General features: G+C 40.0%; 1 protein-coding gene across 1 annotated transcript in view; it reads left to right on the top strand.

The window, feature by feature from the left end:
• The window catches only part of LOC126457654 (coiled-coil domain-containing protein 40), a 392,411-nt gene that overhangs the window by 243,710 nt on the left and 131,566 nt on the right, over nucleotides 1-17,135 (top strand). The window contains exon 8 of the mRNA XM_050094144.1: nucleotides 2,064-2,309. Within this exon, the coding sequence (XP_049950101.1) occupies nucleotides 2,064-2,309 (246 nt within the window). The remainder of the gene's footprint in view (nucleotides 1-2,063; nucleotides 2,310-17,135) is intronic.

Here is a 17,135-nt window from a genome sequence, read left to right as displayed (position 1 = left end):
CCACCGAAGCCTCCTAGCATTTTACTAGTGCAATTCTGTCCCATCAGAACCCAGTTGTCACCGAGACTCCACTGCTTGTGCATCGAATAAGCTTCCTGTGGTACGACATAACTACTCACAGGTGGCAAAAGAGGCACTAACTATCATTTATGGCACTAAGGAGTTTCAAATGTTCGACTATCATTTATGGCACTAAGGAGTTTCAAATGTTCTTATATGGAGTGAGATTCTTACTCATCACCAACCACAAGTCACTGGTTTTCTTATTCAGCCCTCCCGCTAATCTATCAGGTTCGACCACCAACTGGTTGTGGAGTGGTCCACTGCCCAACATGCTAGTGCAAATGCAATGTCATGGTTGTCAGCTAATCCTGATGTGGAGTTAGATCAATACAAGGCTCTAGTTTTTACCTTGGACAAGCAGTCATTGTTGGAGTATCCTTTGATGATTACCATGACTGCTGAGCTAATGTTCTGGAAAATTATTTCCGCTGTCCAGGCAGGTTGGCCAGAGCTTGCGAGAGGAGATTGAGTTTGTTGTATGTTTTTCTCTGCTGCGGGATTGGCTAAACATTTTCCAGGTGGTCCTCATGCATGCCATGGAGGAGCAAGCTGTCATTTGGTCATCCCTCCAGCATTGTGTGCTCACCTACTCCATGCACTGCATGCATCACACTAAAGGATTTGGTATGGCATCACGTCTACTGGCCGGCAATTGATCATGATGTTTGGTAGATCCACTGACTCAGGTGTTTACATGTCGGCAGTGATAGACCTCTCCCAGCAGTTCGTACACTAATTTCAACTATTGCGAACCAGTACCTCACCTCATGTCATGCTCTGTTTTCTGTGTGCTATTGATAATCATCCACATTTGTCAAGTTTATGTTTATTTTCATGCTTTGTTTCTGTATGGTCTTCGGACTCTCTGCTGCCCTGTAGATTGACTCTTGTATTGAGTCTCATTCCCTCTCCCCGGGTTCACCTCCCGGTTTGTTGTCGAGCCACCATTGGCTCGAATAGTTTATGTTCATGCCAACAGTGACAGCTGGTGGCGTTTTTACACCTTGTATGGATACTATAAATTTTATGAATATTTCTTTTTACTGACATAAATACATGTTTATCTTTTCTTTGACTTTTATAACTATGAAAACAATCAGTCTTTCCTTCTCATCCCATATGGTAAGTCTTCCCTGACCTGCGGTTCTGGGTGACTTTCCCAAAATCAACCCCTTTTTCTAGACCTCTTCAGTCCTTTTACTTTGCCCTTCTTTCTTCTGCTTCAATCCTTGTGCCTGAAGAAGGATCCACTGGCTCCGAAAGCTTGCCAATTACAACCGTCTTTTATGTGGGTGTTCTGCTGCCACTTAGTGAGTAGATTTTTTATCCATCAAATTAAATAACTGTCTTTAACTGTGTATCTTTTGCACTGTCCACAGGTTTCAACACTCACCTATATGAATACAATAATTTGATATCATTTTAAGCCCATAATCAGTTTGGTTTTCATTAGACATTAATTTCATGAATTACAGTATCTGATTATGAGATAAAGCAAAATTCTTGAATTAATAACTGAAAGTGTCAGTTATAAAAAATACAAACTATAGCATCAAGAAATATTCGCATATTAATTGCTAGACAAAGTCTTTGTATCACATATTATTTTATAATCTGGGTAAGAAAGTTACACTTCACAACCTATCACATGTGCTCATTTCATGTAATATTCCACGTGCGTATTTATACTTTGTTCATCACAAGTATTATTGGTGCAAAAGTGCTATAATGAAACAAAGAGAAGGGAAAAGACAACATGGTTATTCAAAGATAACTGTGATCCCATATTACATTTATTAGACTGAGTAATATGGCAGGGATTCTGATACTATGAGAAAAATGTAAATATAGCTGTCCTTTAAGATATTTTTGAATACAAAAATAATAAAGTATTTATTACTTTCTTTTTAAGCCTTTGTTGATTTTTATTCATTTGATCTAGCTGGTAATTATTTCTGGGTGACTAAAAATTTTCAAAAAACATATATATTTTAATACAGGAACTTGCTCTAATGGAAACAGAAAATCAACTGACACAAGCAGAACTGGAAGTAGAGCAGCAAAATAGTGAACTTCTACATGGTGTTCAGCTTCTTGAAGAGGCCAATCATGAGTTGCAACAAGAAGAGGATGAGTGCCAGCATGCAGCCAATAGCCTCACACAGTTCAAATCCAGTATCAGCAAGCGACAGGCAACTGTTGATCTTCTCAACAAGCAACTAGAGGAACTAGTTGCCAAGACTGGGGTAAGTGAGATTAGCATAATTGCACAGTGTTTGAATTAAAGTGACATTTTGTTTCTATTACAACAATTTTTATTAACTTAATTAAGAATTAAGTGTATTTGTATGGAATAGTATAGTATGGATTGCAAGTTTTGGTATTCTGTCAGAGGGTGATATCATGCAAATTATATGTCCAAGGTTAATTGTTCACAATGTTACTGTAATGTGGAGATTATGGAAACAAAGATTATGGAAACACCAATCTCAAGCATCTCTCTTGTGGATAAAATAAATTAACTAATGTGATCTGTCAACTTAGGAGCATATTGTAGGAAACAGTTATCAGGCATTTTTGCGAGTGACACAACAATCCATGCATAGGCAAATGTCTTGATTTTCATTGTTATTGTGAGGGCCAGAAGCAGCATATTACAAGAACAGTTGGATGATGTCATTTAGAATGGTGCAAACAGCACTGCCATTGGTCTGTCAAACACTAGAAGAAAGGTTTATGATGTGAAAGGTTACAGTGTGTTATTGGCACTATATTGTCCGGCCTGATGATGGTGAAATTTATTGTAAGTCGTACAGTGAGCTGAAGCTGTTTTATGTGGTTTAGGCATGGGGCATTAGCTGTGGTCAGCTTTAAAATCAACACAGGATCTACATTTTAATGTAACAGATCAAGACTGAAGTATTGTAGGATACAATACATTAGCATAGTATACCACCTGATCCAGTTCAGTTGCATTACTTTTATTCGTTTATGTGGTTATATTTTTATATTTCACTTTGCACTAATTATTTTTAAGGATACTCAGAACTATGTATAGAAATCACTTTAGTTGCACCTGCAACAAAATTTTATAAAATACTGTGTACAATTCTTTGGAAAGTAAACTGATGTTTCAATTCTGAACTTCTCGAACACTGGAAATATGTCTTCATTTACCCTCTGCACAAAAAAGGTGACAAACTGGATTTAAATAACTATCGAGGAATCCACCTTCTTCAAGCTACTTACAAAATTCTGTTAGCATGCCTCCTCTAAGGAGTTCAGAAGCAGCTCAATCACAAAATTGGTGAATACCAAGCAGGCTTAAGCACAGCTTGAAATTCTGTGGAACAAATATTCAGTTTAGTGCAGATTCCCTCATTCTTCCTTCCTCAAGCTGTTTCAGTCTGAAGGTGAGTAAGTCCCTGGAACTGAACTTCACCATCTGCATGAATGAAATCCCATTCTTAACATAAATGCATGGATTTTTTTAACTGTCCTAGTGTAAATCAGTATACCTCCAGTTTCTCTGAGGCCTGGTACACTCCCATCATATAAATACTGTTCCTGGTTCAGTACACATCCACCTCCTCTCTTCCCAGATGGTGACTGAACATGGCAGTTGCCACCTTACTGTGCTGCAGGTTTATGTGCAAGAATTTGAACCAGCAGCTTGCCACCACTGTCACTTCTGATATTCTTGATCATGCTGACAGTAAGCTGTGAGAAGCCTAAAGAGTGTTTTAGCCTCAAAACTTTCATTATTTTTAGGAATTTCTCTCCGACTTCCACCACAAGTGTTTGGCATTCGGATGCAACCTTCCAATTAACTATCCTCCTCTACTCCTTCAACATTTTCCAATTCTGCACCTATATTTGCTTGAACATGGTCTTAGGAGAAACATTCTTAAGTAGCTTAGGTACCCAGATTTATATCTTCATGGTACTCTGCTGTCTTCATCAGCATCTTCGTTCCTCCCATAGAGATATCTTGGATACCATCTCCTTCACCCACTCTATTGTTCCAATCCCATCACAGATAAAAATTAAAATATATTTATCCTGATAGTCTCTTGCCAATTTGCAGCTTTTGGGTCTTCCATGATCTTTTCAAAGAGAGTCATCTGCATTAGCTCCTCCTGCTGCGAGTTCTACATCTACATCTACATGGTTACTCTGCAATTCACACTTAAGTGCCGGGCAGAGGGCTCATCGAACTATTTTCATACTACTTCTCTACCATTCCTTGAATGGCACGTGGGATAAAGGAACACCTAAATCTTTCTGTTCGAGCTCTGATTTCTCTTATTTTATTATGATGATCATTTATCCCTACGTAGGTGGGTGTCAACAAAATATTTTCGCATTTGGAAGAGAAACTTGTTGATTGAAATTTTGTAAATAGATCTCGCTGCAAAGAAAACTGCCTTTGTTTCAGTGGCTGCCATCCCAACTCATATCAGTGGCACTCTCACCCCTATTGCACAATAACACACATGAGCTGCCCTTCTTGCACTTTTTTGATGTCCTCCGTCAATCGTACCTGGTAAGGATCCCACACCATGCAGCAATATTCCAACAGAGGATGGACAATTGTAATGTAGGCTGTCTCTTTAGTGGGTTTGTTGCATCTTCTAAGTGTTCTGCCAACAAAGCGCAGTCTTTGTTTCGCCTTCCTCACAATATTATCTATGTGATCTTTCCAATTTTAAGTAGCTTGTAATTATAATTCCTAGGTATTTAGTTGAAGTGACAGCCCTTAGATTTGTGCGATTCATTGTATACCCAAAGTTTACTGGATTTCTTTTAATACCCACGTGGATGATGTCGCAGTTTTCTTTGTTTAGTGCCAATTGCCACTTATTGCACCATTCAGAAATTCTCTCTAGATCATTTTTTAATTGGAATTGGCCATCTGATGATTTTACTAGATGGTAAATTACAGTGTCATCTAAGGGGGCTGCTCAGATTATCACCTAGATCATTTATGTAAATTAGGAACAGCAGAGGGCCTATGACACTACCTTGCAAAATGCCAGCTATCACTTCTGTTCTACTCGATGATTTACCGTATGTCACTATGAACTGTGACCTCTCTGAGAGGAAATCACAAATCTAATCACACAACAGAGATGATACTCCATATGCATGCAATTTGATTAATAGTCACTTGTGAGGAACGGTATCAAAAGCCTTCTGGAAATCCAGGAATATGGAATCGATCTGAGATCCCTTGTCGTCAGCAGCCATTACTTCATGGGAATAAAGAGCTAGCTGTGTTCCATAAGAACGATATTTTCTGAATCCATGTTGGTTATGTATCAATAAGTCATTTTCTTCAAGGTGATTCATAATGTTCGAGTACAGTATATGCTCCAAAATCCTACTGCAAATTGAGGTCAGTGATATGGGTCTGTAATTCAATGGGTTACTCCTATTTCCTTTCTTGAATATTGGTGTGACCTGCGCTACTTTCCAGTCTTTAGGAACAGACCTTTTGTCAAGTGAGCAGTTGTTTGCTGAGAAAGGCACTATTGTGTCTGCATACTCTGAAAGGAACCTGATTGGTATACTATCTGGACTGGAAAACTTGCCTTTTTTTAAGTGATAAGAGTTGTTTCGCGACACGTAAGATATCTACTTTTATGTCGCTCATGCTAACAGCTCTTCTGGTATCGAATTCTGGAATATTTACTTCATCTTCTTTTATGAAGGGATTACTGAAAACTGTATTTAGTAACTCCGCTTTAGTGGCACCATCATCGGTAACATTTCCATCTCTATCGCACAGTGACGGTATTGATTATTTTTGCCACTGGTGTACTTTAAATACGACCAGAATCTCTTTGGGTTTTCTACTATATTTTGAGACAATGTTTCATTGTGGAAACTATTAAAGACATCTCGCATTGACATCCGCACCAAATTTCTAGATTCCGTGAAACTTAGCCAGTCTTGGGGATTTTGCGTTCTTCTGAATTTGGCATGCTTTTTTCGTTGCTTCTGCAACAGTGTTCTGACATGTTTTGTGTACCTGGTGGATCAGTCCCATCTGTTTATTAACTTATGCAGTATCAATCTATCTATTGCTGATGATACTGTATCTTTTAATTTGAGCCATATCTGGTCTACACTTACATAATTAGCTTGGAAGGAATGGAGACTTTATCTGCTGTTTTAAATAGATATATTTTGCAATTATTTATAGTGGTTTTGGTTGGTATGGGTTTGAGCCTCACTACAATGACCTTGTGTTCACTAATCCCTGTATCCGTCATGACGCTCTGTATTAGATCAGGATTATTTGAGGTTAAGAGGTCAGTTGTGTTTTCGCAACCATTTACAATTCGTGTGGGCTCATGAACTAATTGTTCAAAGTAATTCTCAGAGAAAGCATTTAGTACAATTTCAGAAGATGTTTTCTGTCTACCACCAGCTTTGAACATGTATTTTCACAAACAAATTGAGGGTAGATTGAAGTCTTCACCAATTATAACTCTATGAGTGGGGTACTTATTTGAAATGAGATTCAAGTTTTCTTTGAACCGTTCAGCTATTACATCATCTCAGGGATCAGTAGAAAGAGCCAGTCATTATTTTGGTATGGCTGTTGAGTATAACCTCTATCCATAGTAATTCGCAGGAACTATCTATTGCAACTTCACTACAAGATAAACTACTACCAACAGACACAAACACACTACCATCTACTTTATGTAATCTATCCTTTCTGAGCACGATTTGTGCCTCTGTAAAAATTTCGACAGAATTTATCTCTGGCTCTAGCCAGCTTTCTGTTCCCATAATGGTTTCAGCTTCAGTGCTTTCTATCAGCGCTTGAAGCTCTGGTATTTTTCCAACAAGCTATGACAACTTACAAATACAATACTGACTGTTGCTTGGTCGATTCTTGTCGCTTCTTTGCCCTGTACCCTTTGAGACTGAAGCCCTTTTTGATCTTTCCCGAGACTGTCTAACCTGAAAAACCACCCAGTCCACTCCACACAGCGCCTGCTACCCGTGTAGCCATCTCCTGTGTGTAGTGGATACCTGACCTATTTAGCGGAACCTGAAACCCCACCACCCTATGGCGCAAGTTGAGGAATTTGTAGCCCACATGGTTGCAGAACCATCTGAGCCTCTGATTCAGACCCTCCACTCAGCTCTGTACCAAAGTAGGATGACTCCCCCCGGTATGCACACGAAGTACACATTGGCTTTCTTCCCGTCCTCAGCTACCATATCCCTAAGGGGCTCCATCACCCACCTAACATTGGAGCTCCCAATGACAAACAATCCCACCCTCTGTGCTTGTCCGAAACTCTCAGGAAGACTGGCCACTGCTGCAATAAGCAAGGCCATCCTTGCTGGCTCAGAAGTACTTTCAGCAGTGGGCAGTACCTCAAACCTGTTACGGAGGCATAAGGTTTCAGCCTTGCGACCAGCACCAACTTTTGCCTTCCGCCCAGGGATTCGTGACCCCGCCACAGTTCGCCAATCACCATCAAGCAAGTGTCAACTGGCAGGGACGTCCGAATCCGAGGGCACAGTGGCATCAGAGATCCCAGGCGATGCTACAGGTTCCAGAGAAGCCAAAGCACTCGCCTCGGGTATCCCAATGTCACCGTAGCCCAGGGCAACAGCCTGGAGCCTGTCAACCACAGCCAACAAAGCTTCCAGCTGTTTATGGACAGTGGCCAATTCCCCCTGAATCTGTACACAATAGGTGCAGTCCCTCTGCATCACTAACAATTTTTTTTCCTCTCTTTTATCTCACAAGCTGTTCAAAACAAACAGATGACTGACGACTATGCGAATTTACATTATACGGGTACTAAAACGCGATGCTACAACTCTTAAATATTATAATACCCCCGAAATTTGTGAATTAAACTATGTAAGTACCCAAAAACATGCAAAGAAATTAAGAATTAAACTATAAAACAAATAAGTGAACTAAGAGTACGAGTTGCTGCTGGCTGCTGCTTATCCAATGGCGGCTGGGAGCTCGCTGGCTGTGACCACCCAACACTGGCACAAAAACAGATGATGGCTAACTAGGCGAATTTACACTAATCAGGTACTGAAACGTGATGCTACAACTCTCAAATACTATAATGCCCAAAATTTTTGAATTAAACTATTCAAGTACCCTAAAACATGCAAAGAAATTAAGGATTAAACTATAAAACAAATAAGTGAGCTAAGAGTGTGACTTAGTGCTGGCTGGTGCTTATCCAACAGTGGCAGGGAGCTCACGGGCTGTGACCAACCGACACTGGCCGTTCAAAACAAAAACAGATGACTGACAACTATGGAAATTTTCGGTATTCAGGTACTAAAACACAATGCTACAACTCTCAAATACTATAATATGCTCGAAATTTGTGAATTAAACTATGCAAGTACCCAAAAACACACAAAGAAATTAAGAATTAAACTATAAAACAAATAAGTGAACTAAGAGTACGAGTTGCTGCTGGTTGCTGCTTATCCAACGGCGGCAAGTGGAAATCCCTGTTGGATTACCAACTACATAAAAGCTGAGACTGCAGTATTATAGTTCAGTTTCACTGTTTGTTGTCTAAGCCTTTATTGGATCTCGTTATCCTGGAAAGTGAGAGTAACAAACTCTTCTCTCATTTTCTTTTTCCATGTCTAGAAGCAGAAGGGATGTGTTTATCCCCTTCACTTTGAAGCAGTCTTTCCTTGGAATTCTTGGAGCCAAGACTTTTAATTCCCTCTACTTTTACATAGAAAACCATTCTTTGCCTTCCTTTTCTCTTTGTTCTCTTAGAAGTTCTTCCTCTGAGTCCCAGGCATGCTTTGATTTTGATATGGTCGAATTTCTCGGTGTCATTTTTTACTACTTGGACTGATCTGTCCCTCAATCCAGTTCTGGAAAACAACTTCAGTTGGCTCAGCACCCAGGGTTTGGGTTTTGAGGTATCATTAAGTTTCATATGTAATGTATTTATCTGTTCCCCATTTTGTTCTCATGAGGACAGAAGATGTATCAGGTCAACACCAGCAGAGCCCCATGCTGGTGTAAGTCCAATTACTCAGGGAGGTTGCCAAGCAATTATGAGGCTGTTTATGACACATCATCCCATTTGTCAAGCATTCTTATTAGGGAATATGCTTATAGAAAATGATTATGGAAAGGCTGGGGGAAGAGATTGGACATTGTGAGAGGTGCTTCATCAGTTTCATCCACTGAGTGCTGTCTGGTTTGGGACACACTACCAGTAGCTATGCTACAGGCAGTATAGCCCCCAGCTTCACACGAACACAAAAACCTTCCACCTGCATGGTCAGTATCATGATAAGCACTGTCCCCACAGAGATTTAAATGTTTAAACTTGGTCAACACTGAAAATCAAATTTTTGTTGACCCTATAGGCCATTCGATAGGCAACTTGCAGCTCAGTCCAGTTGACTGTTTTAATCATTTAGTAATATAGATATGAAGATACTGTATAATAAGCTTGTATCTCCTCCGACTCCATAATATATATGTCCATGGAAATTCTAAGGTGCTGATTTATTTAATAATTGTTACATAATTTTGCTAAATTTATGATTTTTGTAGATGATATATATGTCATTCTTGGTGTAGTTGTGAGTGTGTTATGTTCGAGCTAAGGAATTTGAATGTGGGCAAATTGCTGGTGCTCGTATGGTGGGTGCTTCCATAACCAGGGTAACCAAAGCATTTGGTGTTTCAAGAGGCACCATATTGATGATTTTTATCACCTACAGGAAAAGCAAACAAACGTCATTCACTAAGACACAATGCAGACAAAAGTGTGTGTTGAGAGTTCGTGAGAGACACTCAGTGAAGAAGATTGTGAGGAAAAAGAAGAGGACTGCAGCATTGAATGTCACACTTGCGAACACTATCAGCACCAAAACAGCATGGAGGAAGCTCCATAAGTAGGAAACTGCAGTATGAGCTGGAGTCCAAGCCCTTTCATCAGTGATGCAAATGCCCATAATAGGAAAACATGGTGCCAAAGCCATAAAACCTGTACTATGGAGCAATGGAAGAAAGTCATTTAGTTGGATGAGTCTTGTATCACACTGTTCCAACTTTGGCTGAGTTTATGTCTTAGGAGTGAGATTGGATGGGAGTACAGTGATGATTTGGACTGCCCTATTATGGTTTTCCATTGGCCCGATTGTTATTCTGCCAATATTTATATGACCATTTTGGCTGATCTGGTCTATCCCATGGGACTATGTTTATTCCCCAATGGTTATTCTGTGATCCAAGACCACAATTTGCATCATCCAGGAGTGGTTTTGTGAGCATGAGGATAAATTAATGCATCTAATGTGCTTCATAAATATGCAAATACAAAGGTGGAGTAGTGACCAAAGGAAAGATTGCAATATGCAGGTGAAATCTTCAGCAACAATATAATACAAGTACAAGAAATGACAATACAGTGCGTACATCCATGGATAAGATGGACATTTTCCTCTTAGAAGAACAGGCATATTACAGCAAGAAATGATATCTATTATGATACGTAAAAAGTTGCTATGCAGGTGGTGCTGAAATGGGAGCTGCATAGTGTTAGAAGGGTATCTTGATACTGACATAACCGGTCAACTGTGAAGAGAAGAAAAGAGGGGGAGGGGGAAGAGGGGGGGAGTTTTCACGCAGCAGAAATGGGGTCATTTAAAGTATGTGTAAAATGTTCCACTGTGGCAGCGGCTGCTTAGCATCACAGGGAAACATATTGAAATGGAAGAAGTAAGAGATTTAGGTTACTGTAACTCACTGTCACACTAGAAATTTTTTTTTGCAAGCTGTTAATAGATCTTCCATGAAACTTCCCTTTTGCATGCACCAACATGGCTGGCGGGAGCATGCCAAACATGTGCACCACATCACATTCATCTCTGATGCATGTACCTCCAGGGCAATGGTAAAGGCACATAATATTTCCTTGGAAGTAGGGTGAACATAGGAAAAGGAAGAGGAGACATGTAAGTAATTAGGGAATGGATCAACAAGGTTGGATCTGTCGAAGAGTGCACGCCTGAAGTTCACAATTTACAATAGTGCAAATGACATGGACTTGCAGAACCAACTGCTGATTTGCACTGCTAGCTGCTTACAGCACAGCCACAATTGAGTGTGCACAATGGGTGTAATATAGGTGAACGGTTGAAAGCAAAGCTGAAAGTGAATGTTCTGACTAAACATTATGGTGAAGTTAATGTTCAGAGATGAGAAACTGATGCCAGTGTACAGCTGTCACATGGTGTGTCTGTTGTATTGGACAAACCAGTTAAATGATGTACAAGTACACTAAGGCATAATTTACATGGTGTAGTGCCACTAGGTGCCAGTAAGTTATTTCGGGGAGAGCAGGAGTACCAAAAAGCCAAGCATTACGAAAGGAGTTCAGTCTGTGTTGAGCACTGCAGTGAGAGAGATAAATGGGTCTACCTGTGACAGAATTGTCTTATGTTGTGCCATATGTGGTTCATGTGTGAAGGTGGGTTTGGGAAGGTGTTTTCTAGGCAAGCATAATGGGAACTATTGTCACAGGACAAAGCTCTGAATGATGTTCCATGGCAAAGCATTCAAGACCATCGGGTAGCCAAACAAGATGCTGAGCATAAGAGTTTAATGGAGCTGGACCTTCTATTATTAAAGGTGACATGTAAGGAAAATTTTTTAAGAGACAAAGATTTCTTCAGTGTCATTTTAGTTTGGAAGTGTGTAATGGAGAGTTATGAATTGTGTATTTGTAAACATGGCAAGATGTCTACTAATGAAATATGTGGGCGTGGGGCCCTTGAGAGTGAGCACCACAAGGAGATACGTCAAGGTGACAATAGCCATAGTAAGTGGATGTGAAATATTGTAGTTTGAATGTTGATGAGAAGTATTCCCTATGATTTAAGAGGAAATCAGGCCATGGAACAAGCAATGAACATCTATAAAGAGAACTGCCAAGGGCTCATGATTGACAGGATGTAGTAGTATAAAGACATGATGTGATGTGTGTTCTGGAGTACTAATGGACTATTACGTGGAGTAGCATAAGAATATGTCTAGTAAGTAAGGTTTGTAACTTAAATTACTGTCTCTGAACCTTGTGGATTAAGCCTCCAGACATTGTTATAATAGAAACTTTCTCTGTAAATGTGGTATGCTGTACCAGATAGATCTAAAGTGAGACCCATGGAGGCCAGGTCTTCCTGTGGAGGGGGCTAGTGTAGTGCTGCTATCATTTTGTGGGAAAACCTGTGAATTATGTAGTAAAGTACAGCAGCAAGGTATCATCATATTGGATGTAGAAACTGAGCAGTGGAATTATTGTCTAACGAGCCAGGCTATTGTGAAATGAACCAGGCTTGGTCTGTGAAACCTGTTGACACAGCAGTAATGCACAGTTCTTTCAGTACTGCAAGCAAGGGGATTTCTCCATCAGTAGGCTTCAGCAGTGTTGCCGAGTACATGACTAGAAGTGGCACATTGGTATAGTAGGTGCAAAGCTATCTTGAACATAAAAGCTGTCCATTTTGTAGCAGTTTCATTTACAGCCCAGCAATTCTATCTGAATGTGGGGGCTATACCAGGTGAGGAGAACACATGGAGCCACCATAAGCAGTCACGAGTTTGGGTCTCTATCATGGTACCAGCTTCCTGCACTGAGTCCACCCTCCAGTCATAGTTCCACAGTACAATTGGTTCTGCACATTTTTCCAGTAGCAAGTAGGACTCCTGCCCAGGGGGCAGCGGGCTGTACCCAATTCACAGCATCTGTCTTCACCACCACAGTAGGCGCATCTCCATGCTGTATGCCATTGCCACCAGGATGTAGTCATTCGTCACTGAGATGGATACCACAGCAAGATTCCCGGCCATATTTATGCACCACTGAATCCAGGTGTTTGTGGCATGACTCACACAAAAGGATTGTGTGCCACACTCTGAGCACAGGCAGCAGTAAAGCTAGGCACACATGATACAGTCAGCTGGCCAGATGCTAGGTGTCATCTCGCTGCTCACCGTGCTCTCTTCCCATGGAATGTTGCAGTACCAATGTATGAGTGGAAAATAGAGCATTAATTTCGACAGCCACATCGCTCTGGACCTTCATCAACCTGCTATACTGTCATTCTGGCACTGTAGCCACCCCTCCACCCAAGGGGATAAAGCTACCTAGCAGCAAGCACTAGCTGGCGAACCTTAGCTTATAGAACTTTCTCTAGTCTCCTGCCTTCAATATATGAAACTAAGATAGAAAGTGTTCAATAGTGCATTGAGAGGAATGTTTAATACTAATAGGTATATTGAATCATTCAAGACATTTTCAGAGTGAATTATTTACAGAATTTTCAGTTTCATCAAAAAGCGAATGAGTGTGATGCAGTTAGGAGTGTTTCTGTTGTATCTTTTATTCCAGAAGAACCTTACTGTCTTTCATGAATAATTTTGTAATAAATGATAACAGACACATCAAGCACAGTTAGGCTGTAGTTTAATTTTCTATGGGAGCATGGCTGTCTCTTGTGAAAGTCTGATTGCAAATCCTTAGGAACATGATTAGTTCCCTTTAATTTATGAGGGATGAGAGGTTACATGTGGCGTACCATCTCACTACACAATATTTGCATTCAGTAAGTGCAGAAAGGAATTGTACTGAACTATGGAAAAGACAATAGGGAACGTACCACATTGGTGAACAGCAATGGTTACTGACATACTGGAGAAGTATCGTGTGCGACACAACAAGCACCATTGTCAAGCAGGAAAGGAGATGAATTGCAGTAGTACAAGGCACTGTCGTCATCACACATCAGAGGCAGCAACACACAGAGTTTTGCTTCTCCAGCAGAAAAACATCTAAGTATTGCAAATAGATTTACTGTTATAGTTCGTTACATGTAGCATTGCTGGTGTAAACATTGTTCAGTAGAAGTGTGTTTCATGCATATGTTGTGAATGAATCAATGTATCATGTTCAAAGGTGTGGAAAAAGTAATGAGGCTAAAGTACAAGAAGGCATGGTGGAAAAATGGCTCTGAACACTATGGACTTAACATCTGAGGTCATCAGTCCCCTAGAACTTAGAGCTACTTAAACCTAACTAACCTAAGGACATCACACACATCCATGCCCAAGGCAGGATTTGAACCTGCGACCATAGCGGTCGTGCAGTTCCAGACTGAAGTGGCTAGAACCTCTCGGGCACAGCGGCGGGCCCATGGTGGAAAATATCAAGACAGGCTGTGATAGTAATTTTGAGTTATACAAACTGGGAATCTATTTTGAAAGAGAAAGGTATATCCAGATTCCGGAATTACAGAATGTTGGGAACTAGCGCAACAGAATCTTATTTCAAGGATGAGACAGGAGAAATGACAGTAGTACAGCAATTTCACAACTGTGACAAGAAGATAAAATAAAAGAAATAAAATATTATGAGCACCTACACAGATAAGTACTGGAAATCACGAGGGTTTGGATATGTAGATGCTCCTGTCATCATTAATGGGTGAGGTGAAGAGAACAGCTAATGTAGAGAAAGAGATAGAGGAAAGCTCAACTAGAATGGAGAAAAAAGATTGGGGAAAACACAGCGAAGACAAGACAAGTAAAAACTCTATAAGTAAAATTTATCACCAAGTGGAAAGAGCAGAACAAGAAATTTGAGGAACGGTTAGGAAAGATTGAAGAAACAAGTCACATGCATGATCTAAGAATGAAATATGATGTAGCAGTTGCAAAGTGTTGTGCCAATTATTATGGCCAGCTCAGTGCACAGATAATCTCTGTGTGAGATGAGGCAAAAACCATAGCAGAAAAGGTTACTGAAATTTGAGAAAGAAGTGAGGCAAAAATTATCAAGATCAACAAGGAATTAATTATGTTTGCTGGCACTGTGATAGCTGAAGTGAAAGAAGCTGGAAACATCAGTATGGGGGCAAACAACATAGTTTTAACTGGTTTGTAGGAAGTACATGCTTTTGAGCTCGACAGATTCAGACCAGGAGGGAGACTACACCCAATGACATTTTTGTGCAGGCCTAAGAGAGCACTACCTAAGATATTGACAAACACAAAAAATGTAGATATCACAGTGAGGCAAATGGAAGAAGGAGTAACAAGCTGGGCAGATTCCCTTAATTTACACAGGATGATGTATGACAAGTTAGAAAAAGCCTTAATACAGATATATCTGTCACAGGAAATGCAAGAAGTCCAGGATAAACTGAGACTACAAGCATATAATAGACAGATGGATAGGTCACTAGTTGTCATATTAGAAACATCAGTAGAATTAAATATCAACAAAATAATCAGTTTTTACTCACCAAGTGGGGGCACGAGAACACACATGTATAAAGGTTAAGGAAATCGCCAAGCTTTCAGAACCAGTGGCACTTTCTATTGGCAGAAGGGTTGAAGTGGAAGGAAGAGGAATGAAGAAAAAGGACTAGCAAGGTTTAGGAAGGGGAGAGAGTTTGGGAAAGCTAACCAGAACCTTGGGTCACGTTGCACTTTAAATGGAGTTGTAAAGATATTTTGATTGATATCCTTGCTGGCGAGCTATGTAATAGCAGGCACTAGCTGGCGAGCCTTAGCTTCTAGATCTTTCTGCAGTCTCCTGCCTTTTCTGGTGGGCATGGCAAGTCGCAGCCAGTGATCATGTGCCAATGTCTACAGCATACTGTAAATACTGCACTAAAATTATGCCATTTCTTTTCAAATGCGAGTCAAAAAATGCACTAAAATTATGCCTTTTCTCTTCAAATGCATACTTGTATGCCAATAAAACAGACAAAAACATGTTTTGTATCGGTCTCTCCATGATATCAGAAAACAGTGATGAGTGCTGAAATGATGCTCAGCCATGCGATGATCACTTCAGCGAAGGAGCGCAACTGTCTTTTTTTGACTGTGAATGCTCTAATGTGACATTATCCCTGCTGGCACTAATGGTGCTACATTGCTCACAGCATAAGGTCAGTATTTTTCTCTGAAAGTGTGTGTAAAGCATTGAGTAAACAACATGGCAAATTCTGTAGACAATCTGATAAAGAGGTCCATTTCCAGTAGATCTTTGGAAGAGAAAGTGACAGGTAAAAAGTTAGGTAGACCTACTCCAAATTTAAATGTAACTATAGGAGGGCATAGAACTGGGATCACTGATTTGGCTCAAACTATGTGAGTAGAAGCAACTAGATGCTGCTTTCAAGTTCATAGAATATTTTGCCTGAGTGGGTCATAGGAATTATTGACATATTGGTGCCATGGTGCAATGGGCAAGTGCACAGACTGGCAGTTCATCAGCTTGTGTTTGATTCTTGCTGCTACCCCCCCACCCCCCCTTCCAACCTCCCCACCTTCCTCCCTTATATTTTTAAACTATTAATTATAAAATTTAAATAATTTAAACAGTTCAATTTATACATGTAAAATTAATATATTCAGTTTAGTTATGATTACTACCCAGGTAAGTCAAAAGGCTGTAAGTGATGTTAAAAAAAAAGTAAATGGGGAATTTTAGAATGAAAGTGTATCAAAAGAGTTGGATCTATGAACATTTTTGCTTTTGATGTTTGTTATTGGGGAACAGTGATGCATGGGCTACAGGGGGAGTTAAATATCTAGGACATATTAATGCATTAATAGAAAATGCATGTGGAAACATAAACATATAAACAACATACTTGATCTTACTGATGTAGGTAAAGCTAATACTGCATTAATATTAAGTAGTGCTTATCCTGATGACATAGTCAAACACAATCTGTTTATTTTTGTAATGTTGTAGCACATTGGTAAGATCTTGCACAAGCCATCACTGTACAGGGCATTGTTGTGTAATGCCAACAATGCAACTCAGCATCAACTTGTGAAGGCAATAGTGGGGCAGAGTTGGCTGAGTGAACATCTAGTGAAAGAGTTGAGAGACGGGAATGCACAAAATTAAGAAATAAAGTATTTAACAGTGCATTGAGAGGAGTATTTAATTGAAACAGGAATCATGAATCACCTGTGGCTTTTTGAGATTTGAAATTTGTCAGTTCCATCAAAG

The sequence above is a fragment of the Schistocerca serialis genome, chromosome 2 (assembly GCF_023864345.2).
Source record: "Schistocerca serialis cubense isolate TAMUIC-IGC-003099 chromosome 2, iqSchSeri2.2, whole genome shotgun sequence".
Lineage (NCBI taxonomy): Eukaryota > Metazoa > Arthropoda > Insecta > Orthoptera > Acrididae > Schistocerca > Schistocerca serialis.
Note: the sequence above shows the minus strand (reverse complement) of the source record. Positions and strands in the feature narration are given on the sequence as shown.